The sequence below is a fragment of the Simochromis diagramma genome, unplaced genomic scaffold, assembly GCF_900408965.1.
Source record: "Simochromis diagramma unplaced genomic scaffold, fSimDia1.1 OVJJ01000602.1, whole genome shotgun sequence".
Taxonomy (NCBI): domain Eukaryota; kingdom Metazoa; phylum Chordata; class Actinopteri; order Cichliformes; family Cichlidae; genus Simochromis; species Simochromis diagramma.
In genome coordinates this window covers 5971067-5987597 of record NW_024387040.1, presented here as the reverse complement: position 1 = coordinate 5987597, position 16531 = coordinate 5971067, and the positions used below count along the sequence as shown (strand labels likewise).

At 42.0% G+C, this 16531-nt stretch overlaps 1 protein-coding gene across 3 annotated transcripts in view; it reads right to left on the bottom strand.

Annotated features, from left to right (window-relative positions):
- Positions 1-16531, bottom strand: part of map3k22 (mitogen-activated protein kinase kinase kinase 22) — a 39705-nt gene that overhangs the window by 22720 nt on the left and 454 nt on the right. For 2 of the 3 annotated variants that reach the window (XM_040044498.1, XM_040044501.1), the window contains exons 2-3: positions 5783-5866; positions 3740-3784 (exon numbers count right to left, since the gene is read on the bottom strand). In XM_040044498.1, coding sequence (XP_039900432.1) covers positions 3740-3784; positions 5783-5801 — 64 coding nt within the window. In that variant the 5' untranslated portion in view covers positions 5802-5866. Of the gene's footprint in view, positions 1-3739; positions 3785-5782; positions 5867-7339; positions 13038-16531 lie in introns of those variants that run through there. The other variant, XM_040044499.1, reaches the window with a different exon arrangement.

The window sequence follows — 16531 nt, the reverse complement described above, 5'->3', positions numbered from 1 at the left end:
CACGAAGCTCGCCTACTGACTCCTGGACAAGTGGGAGAGAACAGGGAAGACGTATCGACCAACCAGCCCTTTAAAATGAAACAAGGTAACAGTAGTGGGATATTATTAAAATGCAAACCAAGTAGACAAGATATTCAAATCACAAACTGGGCTCATTGACGCTAAACACGCAGCTAGCTAATTTTAGCTAATGTTAGCCAGGAAAAGCTAATGGTGAAAACAGATGACACAGTCTGTATCAACCAAATATCAGAGTTAAGAATGTATTAAAAGTGTGTTTTATCTCATATTTTTTTTTATTTTCTCTCAACTTGACTATTTTTTTCCGTCTCTTTACCCTAGCTGGTCTGAAAAGATGGCTGCCGCTCCCGGAGCCTGGTTCTGCTAGAGGTTTCTTCCCGCTAAAAGAGAGGGGTTTTTTTATTCCCACTGTTGCTTGCTCACAGGACGTCAAGGGTCTTTACCTTATAATCTAAAGCGCCTTAAGACAGCTGTTGTTGTGATTAGGCGCTATGTAAACAAAACTGACCTGAATTTAAAGTATTCTTCATTTCAACCAGAGCTCATTTGCTCCAGCAGCTCTCTCATTATCCACTTATGTTTACCCCTAGTCCATCATCTGCCACTTAGTTGCATTACGTTTCAGCGGACACTTCCAAATTAGCCACATGAGCGAAGTGTGAATGACATGTTTCTCTTCTTTGCTGTGTGGTCCGGTCCCTCCACTTAAAAAGAAACTAAATAATGCCGACTGATAAGAAAAATTCCACCAACAAAAAAACACTGCGCCCACGGAGCAAACAGCAACAACAGTATAAGAAGTACTCTTGCATGGTCCAGACTGCACATTGGATCGCGTAGTGTCTGAAAGCACTAAAATGACTGCAAAGTCAGTATATCAAACAGGAAATCAGGCAAAAATATATATTCCTTTATGTTCTAACAACTTTATGAATACCTGTGTGGGTGAATTTATTTATTTATTTATTTATTTATTGAGAAAAGGACAGTAACTATGAGGCAGCTGAGTCATTTCTGGTAGTTTTCTCCCTTAAGGAGATTCTAGAGATAAGACAGATGAAATAACACCTATTTATGTAAATAACCTTGTAAAACAACACAATGTGTCCTGCCACCATCACACAAACGCACGCAAAGTGCTGTAAACTGCCCTAAGAAGACGATAGGAGACCCGGGTACTTATGACGTATGCTGTCAGCAGCGGTGGCTGACTAACTGTTCGACCAGGCATGTCCTCTCTGAACAGGAAGGAACTGAATCACTGTCTAAGTTCTGAACGCGGAGCTGTGCTAACCATGTTGTTCCACATCAGGATATTCATGTATTTTTTGACTGACTCACAAGGGAAAAAACTCTGAATATGACAAAAAAAATAAATAAATTAAGCATGCAAAAATATTTATTTTTCCTTCTGTAGTGACAGGATTTTACATGAGAGCAAGGCTGCAGCTCGTGATAATGTTTTCCATTATCAATTAATTTGCTGAATAAGCTAATTTTTGCACAAAATCCCTCAAATCCAACAATATTCTGTTAAAATAGAGAAAATGAGTCACAATACATAAATAAATATGTAAACTGTTAAATATCCAAATACTAATCTCACAAACTAACTCTTGCAAATATTACCTATGTCATTGTTTCTCATTTGCACTGCTTCTCTCTCGTGAAATCTGCTGTTTGAGTCCAGCCTCTACAGGCTTACAGCTCCAGACTACCCTGTGCACTTGCAGTCAAGGATACAAAACAAACAGAGGCCAGCATGTGTATATGTGTGTGTGTGTGTGTGTGCGCATATGTGTGTGTGTTTGTGCTCTCTGTAGCCTATGGATAATAGCAGAGAAGCGAGTGTGAGAGGGTTCATTGGAACAGGGGTGGGGGCAGTGAGAGCATGTGAGAAATGTGTGGTGGTGCACAGAGCTGGCTCTGATGGCTGCCTATAAGTGAAGTTATTACATCACTCCCAACTGATCCACGGCCACTGCCAGGCTGAGGCCAGCCAAGGCTAACCACCAGAACAGTGGAAAGCAACCGCCACATACACCAAACACACATCACTGCCAGAAGTAGCCTCAGTGACTGCTTCAGGAACCCCATGGCAACGTGTGACCCAGAATAGTTGCAAATGTTTTGAGAAGAGGAGGGGAGGGTTGATAAATTGGGCTACCTTCAGCTCCCCCCCCCCCCCCCATCTGCTCTCATTGTGTGTTGCGCAAAATGTGACACGCATAAGAAAAAGGGGGAATTCCAGGAAGCCGGGCAGAGCGAGCAACATTACACAATGTCGACCGGTTGCTGCCCATTGCATCATCGCCCAGCATCTTTCGTCTCTTCACAGGCTAACTCTGGGAACTGCGAAAGTGGCAGTGGACGAAATAAAGCAGGAACTTTGCTTCAGGATGGGTGACAATAAAAAGGAGACGTCTTCTCGTAACTGCTGCTCGAGCTGAGGGTTTTATGGAAGCAGAGCAGAAGCTGGGAGATGAAGGTAGAGCGAGACAGCTCCCCCAAACCCTAAAGTTGCTTACGAAATAGAACAAGCTACGAGAGGATACGACTTCTGCAAGCCAAAAGTATTTAAGGACCAGCGAGGCAGAGCGTCTGTGTGCGTGTGTGTGAGAGTGACAGATGCAGGCTGCCTGAATGAAGACATTGAGGGGATTTCCTGGTGCCGAGAGACGCATCATGCCAAAGGCATCCGGCAGGATTAGCGGCTGGAGCCAAACGTGTCCTCACTCTGCAGCACTACGGTTCGAGCTCTGACGCACAACAAGGACACAAGCACATGCACACACACACACACACACACACAAGTCAGCCATAACAAGCAAGGCGGGCTTCCCAGCTCTCACCTCGCTGTTTATCGAAACCGTGGCAGATATAATTGGACACCTAATGGATGTAATGTTTAAACCTCAGAAGTTAATCTTTCACCAAGAATAATGACCCTGATGTAATGTAGGTGGGTGTGCAACAGTGGTTGTGCAATTAATGTTTGTACAAGGTCTGTGCTAAAGGCTTTTCACTGGACAATGTTTGCAAATATGCCCATTCAGTATCTGCAGGCCGTGGCATTCCTCTCTCAGCCTGCGTCAGCTTGGCTTAGCCGTGTCACCACTACTGTTACAGATCTGGAAAGATCTGTTAAGCAATTATTTGAGGAGAGCTATTAATAGCAGTCTAATGTGTGTTAAATATGGGGAGTAGTTTTTAGCATTATGTACAATTTGCAAAATTCAGAATTTCAGAGTTCTTTTTTTTCAAAGCTCACAATCAGCTAGGAAATTTGCTGCAGCTCTATTTACTGAACTCTCGACAGAGCTGAAAGACTTCATACGAAGCCACGCTAAAATAAGAGACGCACACCGTGTAAAAGAGCAGGAAAAAATCTACAGGAGAATTCCATAACGCCTGAGGGTAGAGGTTGCATCGCACAATTCCTGCTCCCGTTTCCAAAACTTCAATCATCTTTATAACACCTGGATCAGGAAACGCTTCCAGCCATTCGCGTTGTTGCACTGATGCATGGACACGCCAAGCCCAATGCCAAGAACAACCACATGCAGCAACATTTATGTCAGGTGGAAAACCTTACGTAACACACTGACGTGACTGTGGGGCTGATTTCTTCTTTTGTCCAGAAAGCATTACATACATTTACAGAACAGGCCTAGTATGTCATACAATTCCTGTAGCTCCATCAAGGCTGGGTGTTTACCTTGTGAGTTTCTGTGCTGTCCAGATCCATTTTGGAGACCGTCATCTGTGGAAAAAAAACATCATCATTTTTGATCACAGTGAAAGCAGGTCCAAAATAAAACAATTGACAGCATATGCTGGCTGCTGATACTTTGAGTTCAGAGAATCTACTGTTGAGAAACAACAACGTGCAGTGCTGTGAAAAGCATTCATCCCCATCCACATTTTTTGCATATTTGTCACACTTATGTGTAAATGCAAATTAAAAAAAATAAGTTTTTAAATGATGATTTCATTTTTTTGGGGAAAAAACCCTTATAACCCCAAAAGAACCCATGTGACAAAAGTGAAGTAAGCTAAAAGATCTTAAAAAGCAGCATATGTGCCATGAGCTAAAGAACCAGCTGAGTAACAACGTCATGGACATCTGTCAGTCTGTTAAGTGTTACAAAGCCATTTCTAAGGCTTTGGGATTCCAGTGAACCACAGTGAGAGCCATTATCCACAAATGAAGAAAACTTGGCACAGTGGTGAGTGGCCAACCTACCAAATTACTCCCCAGAGCAGATCAATGACTCATCCAGGTTGTCATAAAACAATTCAGAACAACATCTAAGGAACTGAAAGCCTCACTTGCATCAGTTAAGGTCAAAGTTCAGGATTCAACAACAAGAAAGACAATGGGCAAAAATGGCCTCCATGGGAGAGTTCAAAGGAAAAAAACACTGCTGACCAAAGAACATCAAGCCAACAGTCAAACATAATGATGGTAGTGCGATGGTCTGTGGCTGCTTTGCTGCGTCAGGACCTGGACGACTTGTCGTAATTGATGGAACCATGAATTCGTCTCTCTACCAGAAAATCCTGAACGAGACTGTCGGGCGATCAGTTTGTGTTCTAAAGCTCAAGTTGGGTTATGCAGAAGGACAATGATCCAAAAAACACCAGCAAGTCCACCTCTGAATGACGCAAAAAAAAAAAAAAAAAAAAAAAAAAAAACAGCATAAAGGTTTTGGAGTGGCCTAGTCAAAGTCCAGACTCAAATTTGATTGCAATGCTTTTGCTGAACCTTAATTTCTCCCCCATAAAGATAGCATTTGAAAACCTCCTGTAATGTGTTTCGAGACCTCAATGTGTGTCAAAAAGGATGTGGTGTGACAACCACCAGATCAGGGTTTTTTTTCCAAGGGTAGCCCTAGTAAGCTGCATAGGCAGAGATCACCCTCACTAACTTCTAATGCACATCCAAGCATTTTGTTCTGGAAGCAGGAACCCAAGAATAGTGGGCCAAAGTTCCTCCTCTGTGATGTAAAACACTTCATTCCAGTTATCGCAAACACTTGATTGCAGTTCTTGCTGCCAAGGGTGGCACAAACACTCCTCAGGTTGTGGGGACAATTACTTTTTCCACACAGGGTCGATAGGTTTGGATGACTTATTTCCCTTAATAAATAAAATGGTCATTTCATTTCTTCATTAACTGCATGTTGTATTTATTCATGTCTAATATTATTTACATGAAATTTACTTTGTCTGAAACATGCAATTGTGACAAATATGCAAACTAACTAAGAAATCAGGAAGGGTGCGGATACTTTTTTTACAGCACTGCGTCCACAGCTAGCAAATTTTTTTGCATAATTTAGGCATGCATGAGTGCATTCAGAGACATTCTTATACAGTTTATTTTGCAGGAGATAAATAAACACAGTACACTGGAAACATGCACACTGTTGTTAAAGGTTTTAAGGCGTTATTTTTCTCTTCTACAACCTTCAAGTTGCCAAAATCAAGACTTCATATCTGAGGAAAGGTTTAAAAATGAGGAACAACAGAAAAAAAACACAATGCAAACTTAGTGCAAAATCTGAAAATAACTGTCTTTTCTTTCCCTCTTTTTTTTTTTTTTTCGTTACACTTTGCTTTTACATGTGTTGTTTTTCTCTGCACTGTTCCTGCCAGAGGAAGAGCGAGAGGTGTGTATATTCCCAGTAAGCAAGCAAGCATGTTTCTGTACGTACACAGCGCAGCCTAAAGCAACTCGCTTTCAAACGCTACTCACCCATGTTTACTGTCATCATCAGGAAGTGGCCCCGTTGAACTCGAGCACGGAGCTCAACTTCTCTCTGCTGCTGAAGACTTCACCCTGAGAGTGAGGCAAAAAAAAACAACAAGGTTTCAACATCCAAGAACTGTGCCATTTTCTTTCAGCGAGGCGCGCATTATTTCTGAGAGTGCACAAAAACAAAGACAAAACAGGACGCAGGTGGTAGTATCAACACAGCGCGTTATTTTTCCACAACGGTGTGACTGCTTGTGTTTTTTTATTTGTTCTTTTTTTTTTAATTTAAACTGGTCTCCTGAGATTGACATATCCTCTACTCTGAAAAATAGCATGAAAGCCATTAGTCATAGTCCCGTGAATGCCCCTGGTGTGTGTTTACTGCCACCACAAAAACTGCAAGACGGCATCAGTGAAGGAATCCCTCAGCGTTTGGTGATGAGGGCTCCACACGCCCTTGAGATGGGGCGCTGAAGCGGCGAGGCGGGCGTGGGGATTTGCCCGAACACCTGCCGCAAGTAAAGACCATGAGAATTTCCAAAACAAAGTAGCGGAGAATCTGTACTCGCATCCGTATTTTGTGTTGCAGTCAGCACAGTGAGTGAAAATGCATGCTTATGGTAGATCTCAAGCCAAATACATGCATCTCACAGTATTCGTGCATTCTTAATCACCACTTCATGCTTACGGCCACTGAAGCGTTCCCCTTAAACAGGCCAACGTGCAAATATTTCTCACGCAAAGACTGCAGGAAGCATTTGTTTGTTCTTTGAATGCAGTCTATGCAACAACAAAAAAAAGAGGAACAAGAACTAGTGCCTCAGCTGCTCTAAACGGTGTTGTGGTATTTGAATATTTGCAGTGGTTGGGACTTCAGTGTGTTCCCCATTACAGCATCAATCACAGAGCCATAGAAGGTATTGTGCACACTTTAGAAATCCAAAAAAGGTCAAGACCTTTTTAAACCTATGTTTACATCCATTTAAAGACAGCTTGAAGAAAAGCAACTGTGCTCAAACGTAACGCGATATTATTTTTAGTAAATGCTAAAATACACTTCTAGCTATGAGTGATTGCTAGGTACATGGGAAATTTAATCTTAATTGAAGCTCAGATTGCTAATGTTAGCCACATATTACCTAGCAGCTCTGGGTATTTAGATGAAGCAAAACTACATTTTAGTTACACAAGTTCTTCTTGCAGTAGAGGGTTAAAAGCTTCTTTTGGCTGAGCAATCAGAGGCCTAGCTGCTAATGGCTGCTCGTTGCTACACACAGACAACACAAAAATCACAGCTACTGTTGTCAGTGGCTACAGTCTGACACTAGCAGAGTCACCGGTGACACACTTGATGTCAGTTTTGGCTAAAATCCCTGAGTAATGCTGCTCTAATTCCTTGCCGTAAACTCCGCAATCGCATGGTTAACTGGACGGTCCAGCTCAAAGTCAGAACACCACAGTGAAGAGAAGAGCTAATACGGAAAACAAAATAGCAAAAACGAGCCACAAAAGGAAATTAAAACACAAAAGAAATCCAGTTTGTGTGTTTTCACCTACGCCAAAGTCTGTGTTACCCCACTGAGCCCAGATAAATGCTCCGGCGTGCCTGCAGAGACACAAACACTTTCTCTTTGTGTCAGCCAGAAAACTTTTCATAAAAGCAATAAAAAGCGGCCACTGGAGCAATTTACAGCCTGAGGGGTAGAGTCACAGAGTGCCAACAGAGTTTGAACAAGGGAACAGACAGGGTACTGCTGTCAGTGCACTCGCATCACACGAGCTAAAAAGCTGGAAAGCTGAAACTTAAAGGAAATGTGGAAGAGCAAGGCTCTAAATGTGTCGTGATACCAGCGTTAGATTTGGCTGAATTCACCGGATAATACGATTGCAAAGAACTAATATATTCAGTGTGTTTGGTACATCTGGTGTAAAGACGAGGACGTTATTAGGAAAGGGAATACGAGCAAAGCTCTGCCTGTATGGTGCCGTTGACCACACATGAAAGAGACGATGAGCCACGAGACAGGTGGTCTCCTAACACCACGTCGCCCAGTCTGTTGATGCCACACACAAATGCACGCACGCACACGGGAACAGAACAGCCTCTGTTTTATGCCAGCAAGTCACCAGATGGGCCATCTGCTTCCCTCCTCTGCCCAGCATGATGCCAGGCTAGTGGTACCCACTGATCGCAAGCCCAGTTCTCCACACACTTCTTGGCAGGCGGGCAATGTGACAGCCCCGCTTGTTGAAGATCAAATGCTAATCGCCGCTCGCTCTTGTTGCTCAGCAGCCACGTGTCTTACGAGAGGAGACTGTCAAGTCTGTGCGCTAGATGGTCTGTGAGGAAAAGCATGCATCGAGCCTGCAAATGCTCCAGAAGTGTCTGAAACACTGTGACGCACTCCACCATCAATATATAGGGAGAGAGAGAGGAAAAAGAAGAAAACAAAAAAATCAGCAGTCAGGCAGGCGAATGTTTGGTAGATACCTCTCCTTTGTCACTACATAAGAGGACGGCGCTTTATAGAGAAATAACAAAGGAGAGCTAAACTCTTCAACCGCACGCCTGTACACTAACCTTCTACAGGTCTATGACATCACTCTCCAACTAAGTAACTAAGTGGGCCACATCTCTGAGGGAAACACCCTCCTAATTTAGACTAGATAAAAGTGGGAGGTCTGTTCTCCGGCTGCCTGATAGCCAAAGCAGCATGATCTCATATGTGACATCACTCTTGACATGGAGTCCCAGAGAAATCACCATTTCAGAGGTCAACCTCTAGATATATTTTTTTTCTTATTTGAGGGGGTTGGGTGCTTGGTTTCCCCTCTCCAACAATCACAGAACAAGAAATTGATCCACAGACATCAGAAGAGGAAGTGATCAGTGATGAGATAAAGGAATGTTGTGGCAGTATACCTGTGGAAGATATGCAAAGCACCAGGCTATTCTGGTCCCTTTTATTCTTCCTGTAATATTTCTCATCATACGGTCATCTCAGTTCAGACTGAAGAATGGAAACAGGGAGAAAGAGACATCCAACGATAACACACACCGTTAAACCCAAATACCTCCACAGTTTCCGTTTTTTTTCCTTCAGTTCCAACAACGCTTGATATGAAACACGTGAAACCGCCTATGTTGTGCAAGTAATCAAAGTGACACCAGCTAATCCAGGCAAGATGTTACAGGCAGTGATGAATTACACATTCAAGTTTCAGGAGTCTGCTAAATTATTTCCAAATCATGTGGGAGTTATTGGAAGCCAACAGATCTGCAACAGTGGACAAAATACATCCAAGGTCCTGTTACAGTGTAGCAACAGTACTACCTGTTATAACAAAAGCAAAGGTCGTAATGGAGGTCGCTGTATCCAAAATAAGGTTAAAACAAACATCTTTTACTGTTAATGAAACCGCACAATGCATCGCAAGCCTGACATCATAATACCCGGTGGACTGTCTGAATTGCAACTCCCGCAGGAAGTGCAGGGTGATTAAGCGAGACGTGGCTATTTAGGTGACTTACGCTTTTTAAAAAGGTCAGCAGCAGGGGTGTCCTGTCTGCTAAACGCTTGCCAAGATTGTGTTGTGGCCACCCCGCATGAGTCAGAGGGTTATGCTTGCTGATTCTGGGAAGTAAGACAATACCTTATGTCCTATTGCTCAATAAGCCCACTGAGGGATTTCTATGCAGGGACACAGTTGAGGACCTCTGGGTGGTGGAAGACACGTGTGGGTGGGAGAATGTCATTCTGTGTGGGGCCTAAGCGCTTTATCATAACCTTGGTTCCCCTTTCTTTGTCTCAGGAGAGTTATTGCTGAGAAGAGATCTAAGCCCTTTAGTGGAACAACAGGCTTAATGATTGTGTCCTACAGCACATGAAGAGGATTTTTCCTGTCCTCCAGCACTAAATCTACAGTTTATTTCAAATAAAGGAAATTTCCCGTTGGATGTGAAGCCATTATTTATACGTCAAATGCATGTTCAGTTAGAGACGCTGCACTGGAAGGTCAATGACTAAACTTATCTCTTTGCACAAATGAGTGCGACAGAAGGTTTATTAAGAGGGAAAATGTAGGGGGAAATCACCAAGTATGAACCTTACCAGTTGCTCATTTTGGGTCAAAAAGTAATTTTTTTTATAAATCTTGGTCATACCATATGACTATAAAACGAAGGATTATTATGGTGTGAAACCAAATGATCAGTGGCTAACTTAAGCCTAACTTAAGTGCTTAGCCAAGGAGCTTGTAGTCTCACATTCAGACCCACTGCTTCATATTGCACACGATTTTAAGCAACTAAGATGGAGACTGAAACGTTTACATCGACACTATAAAAAAGGACGTCCAAAACAAGCAGATTTTATGCAGCACAACCATTTAAAAGTTTCATTTAAGCTGCAAAACCCAACAGCTTTCCCTTCATCCTACATAGGAATGCACTGATTGCGAAATTCTAGGCAAACACCAAAGCTTAAAAATAGAAATCTGGCCAACAGCCAACGTTGATATCGTCCTCTTTGTTTATTCTACTTCAGTTGTTATGCAATGGCTCACTTTGTTCCAGAAGAACCAATAGATTTTCATTGTATGAATGAATATCACTGTTCTAAAGTCATGCAGCCCTTTATCACACCATCTTGGAACATTCAACTAGAGGAAAACTGATGTAACGCAACAGGTAACAGATGATGTGCATGGTTAAAATGACCTGTCAACCACCGAAAGCTAGCATACCATTTTCAGCATGCAAGGTCAACATTATATCAATTTCCTGAAGCCAAATTTCTTAACACTGTCAGTTTCCAATGGTATAAAAGAGACATTACCAGCAAACGTCAGGCTTTATAAATCTGGAACCAATCAAGGTTTAGCATGTTTGCCGGGTCGAACGCTGGCTTGAAAGTTTAAACTTTCATTTCGTCACTTCTGTTTGCGGCAATCTGAGAAGACGGTACAAATGTTGGGAGAAAGGCGTGTAACCAGAACCTAAAGAGGTGTATGAAGTGGAGCTCAGTGTTTTATCTTCACTCAGTCCAGTGCTACCAATCAGATTCCAGCGTAAGATGATCTTCCTCATTGATAGTGATGGCTCTGTTAGCTAGGAGATAAGTAGATCTGCCCTCCATTATCATCAACCGCACAGCAGTGGCTAAAAATAGCCAAAAGAAAGAGTGGTTTCTCCTGCCATCCACAATGCATCCACTCCCTGGATCACCAGACCCCTACTCACCACCCGAGAGAAATCTGTACGATCTGTAAAGTAAGCTGTATTTTCCGTTACGAGGTGGCATGCTGTTACAAGCACATTGATTCATTGTGTTTCTCCACCCACAGGCAGTCATGCAGAGACAGCTCGTGGACTTAAACCCATTTCACGAGACAGAATGTCAAACAGCTGTGGTTCAGGAAAACTAAAGGAAGCGCTTTGGCTTTGCCAGCAAGCTGTTTATCCATGAAGAGCGTCTCGGTTCTGGGCATTTGATGCTCACAGAGGCTAAATAAGTGCGACAGTGAAGAATCCAAAAGCAAAGTGATAATTAAGTTCCAAGAGTCTCCCGAGTCATTTTTATTTAAAGTCTCTGCAACAAACTGCAAACTGGCCTCACTTCTGTTTATAGGGATAAACCATTACACATTGAAAAGAATGACACCTGCCTTGTGTAGCATTTTATATAACTGTGTACACACAAGCCTCAACATGTATGACTTAGTATGTAAACTTTCTGCTCTCTGGCCGCCTGTCCTTGCAGCTTCGGGCTCTGCTGCTGCTGACGGCATCGTCCTTACGGTCAAACAAGCCGTGCAGACAAAGCTCAATCAGGACAACTTCCTCTTGGTTTCTGGAGCAGCGGGGGCCGGACCTTACTGCACTTTCACAGATAAAGTAAGCTGACCCAGACTAAGTCCTTCCACTTTGTCCATATATCTGCTTGTCGTAGGCTCACTTTAACTACATCGTGACAGAACATGTCCTAACATGTTGCAACTGTGTCCGAGATGAATGAAAAGAGGCTTAAATTTATCTATGCAAACTAGCAGCACGTAATGGTAATGCTACTCTTAGCAATGTGTGGCAAAGGAAGCACTACACACCTGTATTTGTCCAGCGTCAATCTGTGTTCTTTAAACATGACGTGTTAACACGAGCTGTGCAACAACTGTTATCTTGAAGTCGATTTACAGATTTTTCATGGATGTCTGGGTTTGGCTGGGTAAAGACAGAAAATAGTCTCAAAACCACTAAAGCATTTTTAGTCAATCTTTCCACTGAGGCTGTATATTTTTCCTTAAGCATGATCTCTTTGTATATTTGAATATATGCTGCTTTGGTTTGGATCTGCTTCCGAGTTCCTGCTGTGGAAATATGTTACTGCCACTATCAGGCTTTGCCGTAGAGTTGGCGAAATCCATGTGGCTTTTATTTCACTTTGCAAATACAGTACATAGAAATCAGGCCAAAGCCCTTTTTTAGTCACACCAGACGACACAGTCTTTGTTTCATTCAACCTCAGAGTAATTCATCAAAGCCTGAAACGCTTTTATGAGTCTTTTACTTTTGAATGATGTCTTTCACCAATCTACTAGAAAGACCTGGCAGAGCATGGTGACTTACACTTCACAGCACCAACATGACCAACAAGTTCACTTAAACTTCTTTAGAAAGAGTCACAGTGTTGGTATTTAAACATTTTTATTATGAGCCTTAAATAAAAACTGCAGTGCTCCTGAAAACTTTCTCTCTGCTCTACGCATCAAAGCCAGGATTTTGGCTTTCAAGTGAATCTGACAGACATGGACTCAGCTCAGATTTTATGGGGAGTCTATTAAAGAATGACGGAAATCAAAAGGACAAAACTATAGCCGAAGCTCAATTCCACATTTTTAAACTGCACCTTTCCATTAACTGAACTGAAAAAGGTTTTCTTTGTCTTCTCTTTTGGTCCATCAGTCTTCACACAGTATCCATGTCTTAGACTACAACCTTCTTCAAACTCTGACTTCATACATTCAAAGTTTAAATGTATATTATAAAAGCTGCCAAACCAACAGTTGGTTTTTGTAGTCAAACCAGATTTTTGAGAAACACATCTGAAACTGATCTGTTTACATCTGGTGTTTATAGATTTAAACAGTGCTGCACAAAATACCCCTTATTTCTTTATATTTTGCTTTGAAGGCTTTCTTGTAATTTCTAAGTGGTCTTGAGCAACAGTTCTCCAGGCTTTCTGGAGGCCTTTTTAAAGTTTTTCTTTCGACATTGGTGCTTTTTCACAGATTTTCAGTCCAGTCCTTGTACTTTTTTTTTATTTTATTTGTTACATCACTTAACGCTGACCTATGAATCACTCTGTATACATGCAGTATAACAGATAACTGAAAAACATTTTAAAATGGTATCTTCTGTTACTTTGTTACTACCAGCACACTGGAAAAACATAATTTGTTCCCCTTTCTTTAGCTGAATTCACAATAAAATGCCAAAGATAACACAGTGTGACAGGCGTAAAATAGTATTTTGGCACCAAGAAAATGATTCCAAATGAGTCATTTGCTGAAAACTTGGCATAATTCAGGATGTTGCGCAGTTTGTTCTTAAACATTTTTGACAAAACTGGACAACAAGAGGACAAAACAAGAAGCGGCAGAAGTAAAAACAATCTACAGCAGATGAACATGACCGGGAAGTCACGTCTTTAACAAATCCATCAAAGAACCTGACGCGTGACCTCAGAGATGCATCTGGACCTTGAGCAGATCCATCTACTGTTTACTGAAGCCTCATCAGAAATGGCCTCAGTGGAAGAATGGCTGTCAAGAAACCATTCTTAAGGAAGGTAAACGGAGAGGAGAGGCTATGTTACACAAGAAATGGACTGAAAAATCAGTGGCAACAGGTCTGGTGGAGTGATGAATCCAAATTTGAAAGCTCTGGTTCAAATTGTCAATATGTAGAGAGGGGCCGGACACAGGTACAACAGTGACTATTTACAGTACGTTTTTGCATGTTTGCGCATTTTAATAGATTGCTGCCCCCACTGCACTTTCATTGCAAAATATCAAGAAATTAGGGGTAGCTCAAGATTTTTGCACAGTACTGTACATACAGTATAAAAGAGTTGTATAGAAATAGGAACAAATAATGGAGTTATTGTCTATTAACTTTGCAGCACTGCACTTCACAAAATAGATTGCGATTCACTATGAAGACAGTTTGACTTTGCACTGTCTGCTCAGCTGTGACGCTACTCTGCAACATGTGCTGCAGGACTCACTGCAGAGTAGGGCTGTGCGATATGACCAAAATATCATATCCCGATAGAAGACATCTACTGTCCCGATAACGATATAAATCACAAAAATTTAACATTTTCTGTAAATTCTGTGAATCTCGGGCAGCTCGACTTGTGTGAAGTGTTTCCAGCTGGGCGTCGTGTACCTGGAGTCAAGTGTTTTAGCCGACGCATGAAACGATACATTTTAGACATAAGTTGTAACTGCCGCCGTTTCTTTGTGAGTATTTATTACAAGGCAGGGAAAAGCCTGTTCTAACGTTTGAGTCTAAGGTTTATTTTTTAGCACCTGACGGCTCTTTTTTGCTTTTCATCCATAAATAATCTGCATACTCTTTCACGTGATTCAGTTTATTTTGAAAAGTCTCAACAGGATCTTGAGCTTTATTGTGAAAGGTTTATGTGGAAAATAAACAAGCGGACACGCAAGGGTTTTACCGTCGTTGTTGCTAACGACAACGCATAAAAACAGGCGCTTGTCCATCCTTAGTGTGGTTATATTAAATATAAGAGAAAGAGATAACTTTAAGAAATTAATATAGCCACTACAGTGACCATCAAAACGATGAAAAAATGTTGCTGTAAACCGTTTATTTTGCGACACCACGAAACAAACGATAGCGTAAAATGAAACGATAGTCATCCGATATGTATCGTTATATCGAACAGCCCTACTGTAGAGTATTACTGACACAGGATTCTGAGCAGCTCTGCTGGATAAACTATGTGATTGTCACGACAAGCATCAGTTTCTGCATTATGGTCTGCAAAGGGAAAAGTTGTCTTGTTAGAAACACCTAAGAGAATACCAATAAATCCCTGACAGGCCATTTTGCTCTAGTAGGTTCCCGCCACACTCGGTGCCACTGGGACAACATTGCCTCGATAGCACATGCATGAACACTCGGTGAAAACAACAGCAGCCATATTATCACAGCTGGTAATCAAGCAATATAAAAAAAATACATTTAAAAAAAAACAAGGATTCAAGAGAAACCAATCCTCCCATCTCTCTGTACTCTGTTGTCTCTCTCACAGTAACCTTTGAAAGGCCAGCTTTTCCTCAGTGGGCATCTGGAAAGCAGTGAAGCTCCCGTGAATTTAGCATATGATAGCACGGGTTTATGGTCATCGTGGAGCGGACAGCGTGGGGTAAAGGAGGCCGTGATGCTGAACTAATGACCGGCAAAGCCTCCCGTGTGACACTAAGAGGTGACACCATGATGTTAAAAGGAGTGAACATAACTTTCTCATAAGTAAACTGCAGGGGGGGGGGGAGGTTAATATTAATAATAATACAATCTGCATGAGCAAACTCTGTTGCACATGACATACTCCCATGCAGTTCTCAAAGGTTTTTCAGATTAAAATGAGACGCTGTGAAACTCTGCTTAACAGACTTTCTACCTGTTTTTTTCCTCCTCCCTGACCTTTGTCCTCATTAGTCCCATCAAAATGCAATTAATAACCCAGCACGTTTGTGTCTGGCACCATTCACTGTGGGATTCTGTCCTCTTATCAGCACAGTGGTTTGTTTTGCTAGAGGCACGCCAGCCATATCTGTGGGTGGTTTCCACTTGACAGTTTGACTCTCACTTTAAGGCTATTCCTGAGCTCCAGGGCACGCCACAGCGATGATGAACTCATCCATCAGGGTGCCGCTCAGGCTCCTTCTCGTGAGTGCACTTCCAATTGATTTGATTTGATGAAGACGGTGGCCTCATTAGATCTAATTTAGCGCATCATCTCAGAGCTCTGCCATCTCTGGATGAAGCTCACCTGCATCCTCGTCGCTTTCTCACCGCCTCAGGAAGGCAGAAAAATCTCTTGGAAACCGAAAACAAAAGGACAGGAAACAAAAAAAAAAGTAACACGCGAAGGACTTTTCAGGACAAGAACACTGAGGTTTCCTCTTTTCAAGAAAAACACCAGCTAAAGTAACCACAGTGAATCACAGAGGACTGGAAAACTGACAGCAGAGAGAGGGGAAGGACACGGGCTATGAATGACTCTACAATCACATATGATGGCACAGACTTTCCAGCAATCAGTCACATCTAAAGACATGCAATTTATGTCCTCAGACGTTGCTCAATCCAGTGCTGTGCACTGGAAACGACCACTTAGCAAAAAGCAAACTTCCCCCCTCCCCACTATTTTCTTTTTGTTGCAACAGAAACAGTTTGTTGTGTCTTTAAAACTTTATCGTGTCTCTTTCCTTGTCCAAATCCAAATTCAGCATCATAACAGCCGCACTGAAATCACTTGGAGGCTCTCCAACTAACACTTTACAGTTGCAGGAAGGCCTACCTGTAAATGCACTGCACGTGATTTGTGTTACGAGCACTCACTTAAAAATAACCTATAATAACATAATTAATATCTGCAAGTTTACTGTACTGTCGTGGAGTTTTATTTCCTATAAATGAGAAATAATAGTAATAAG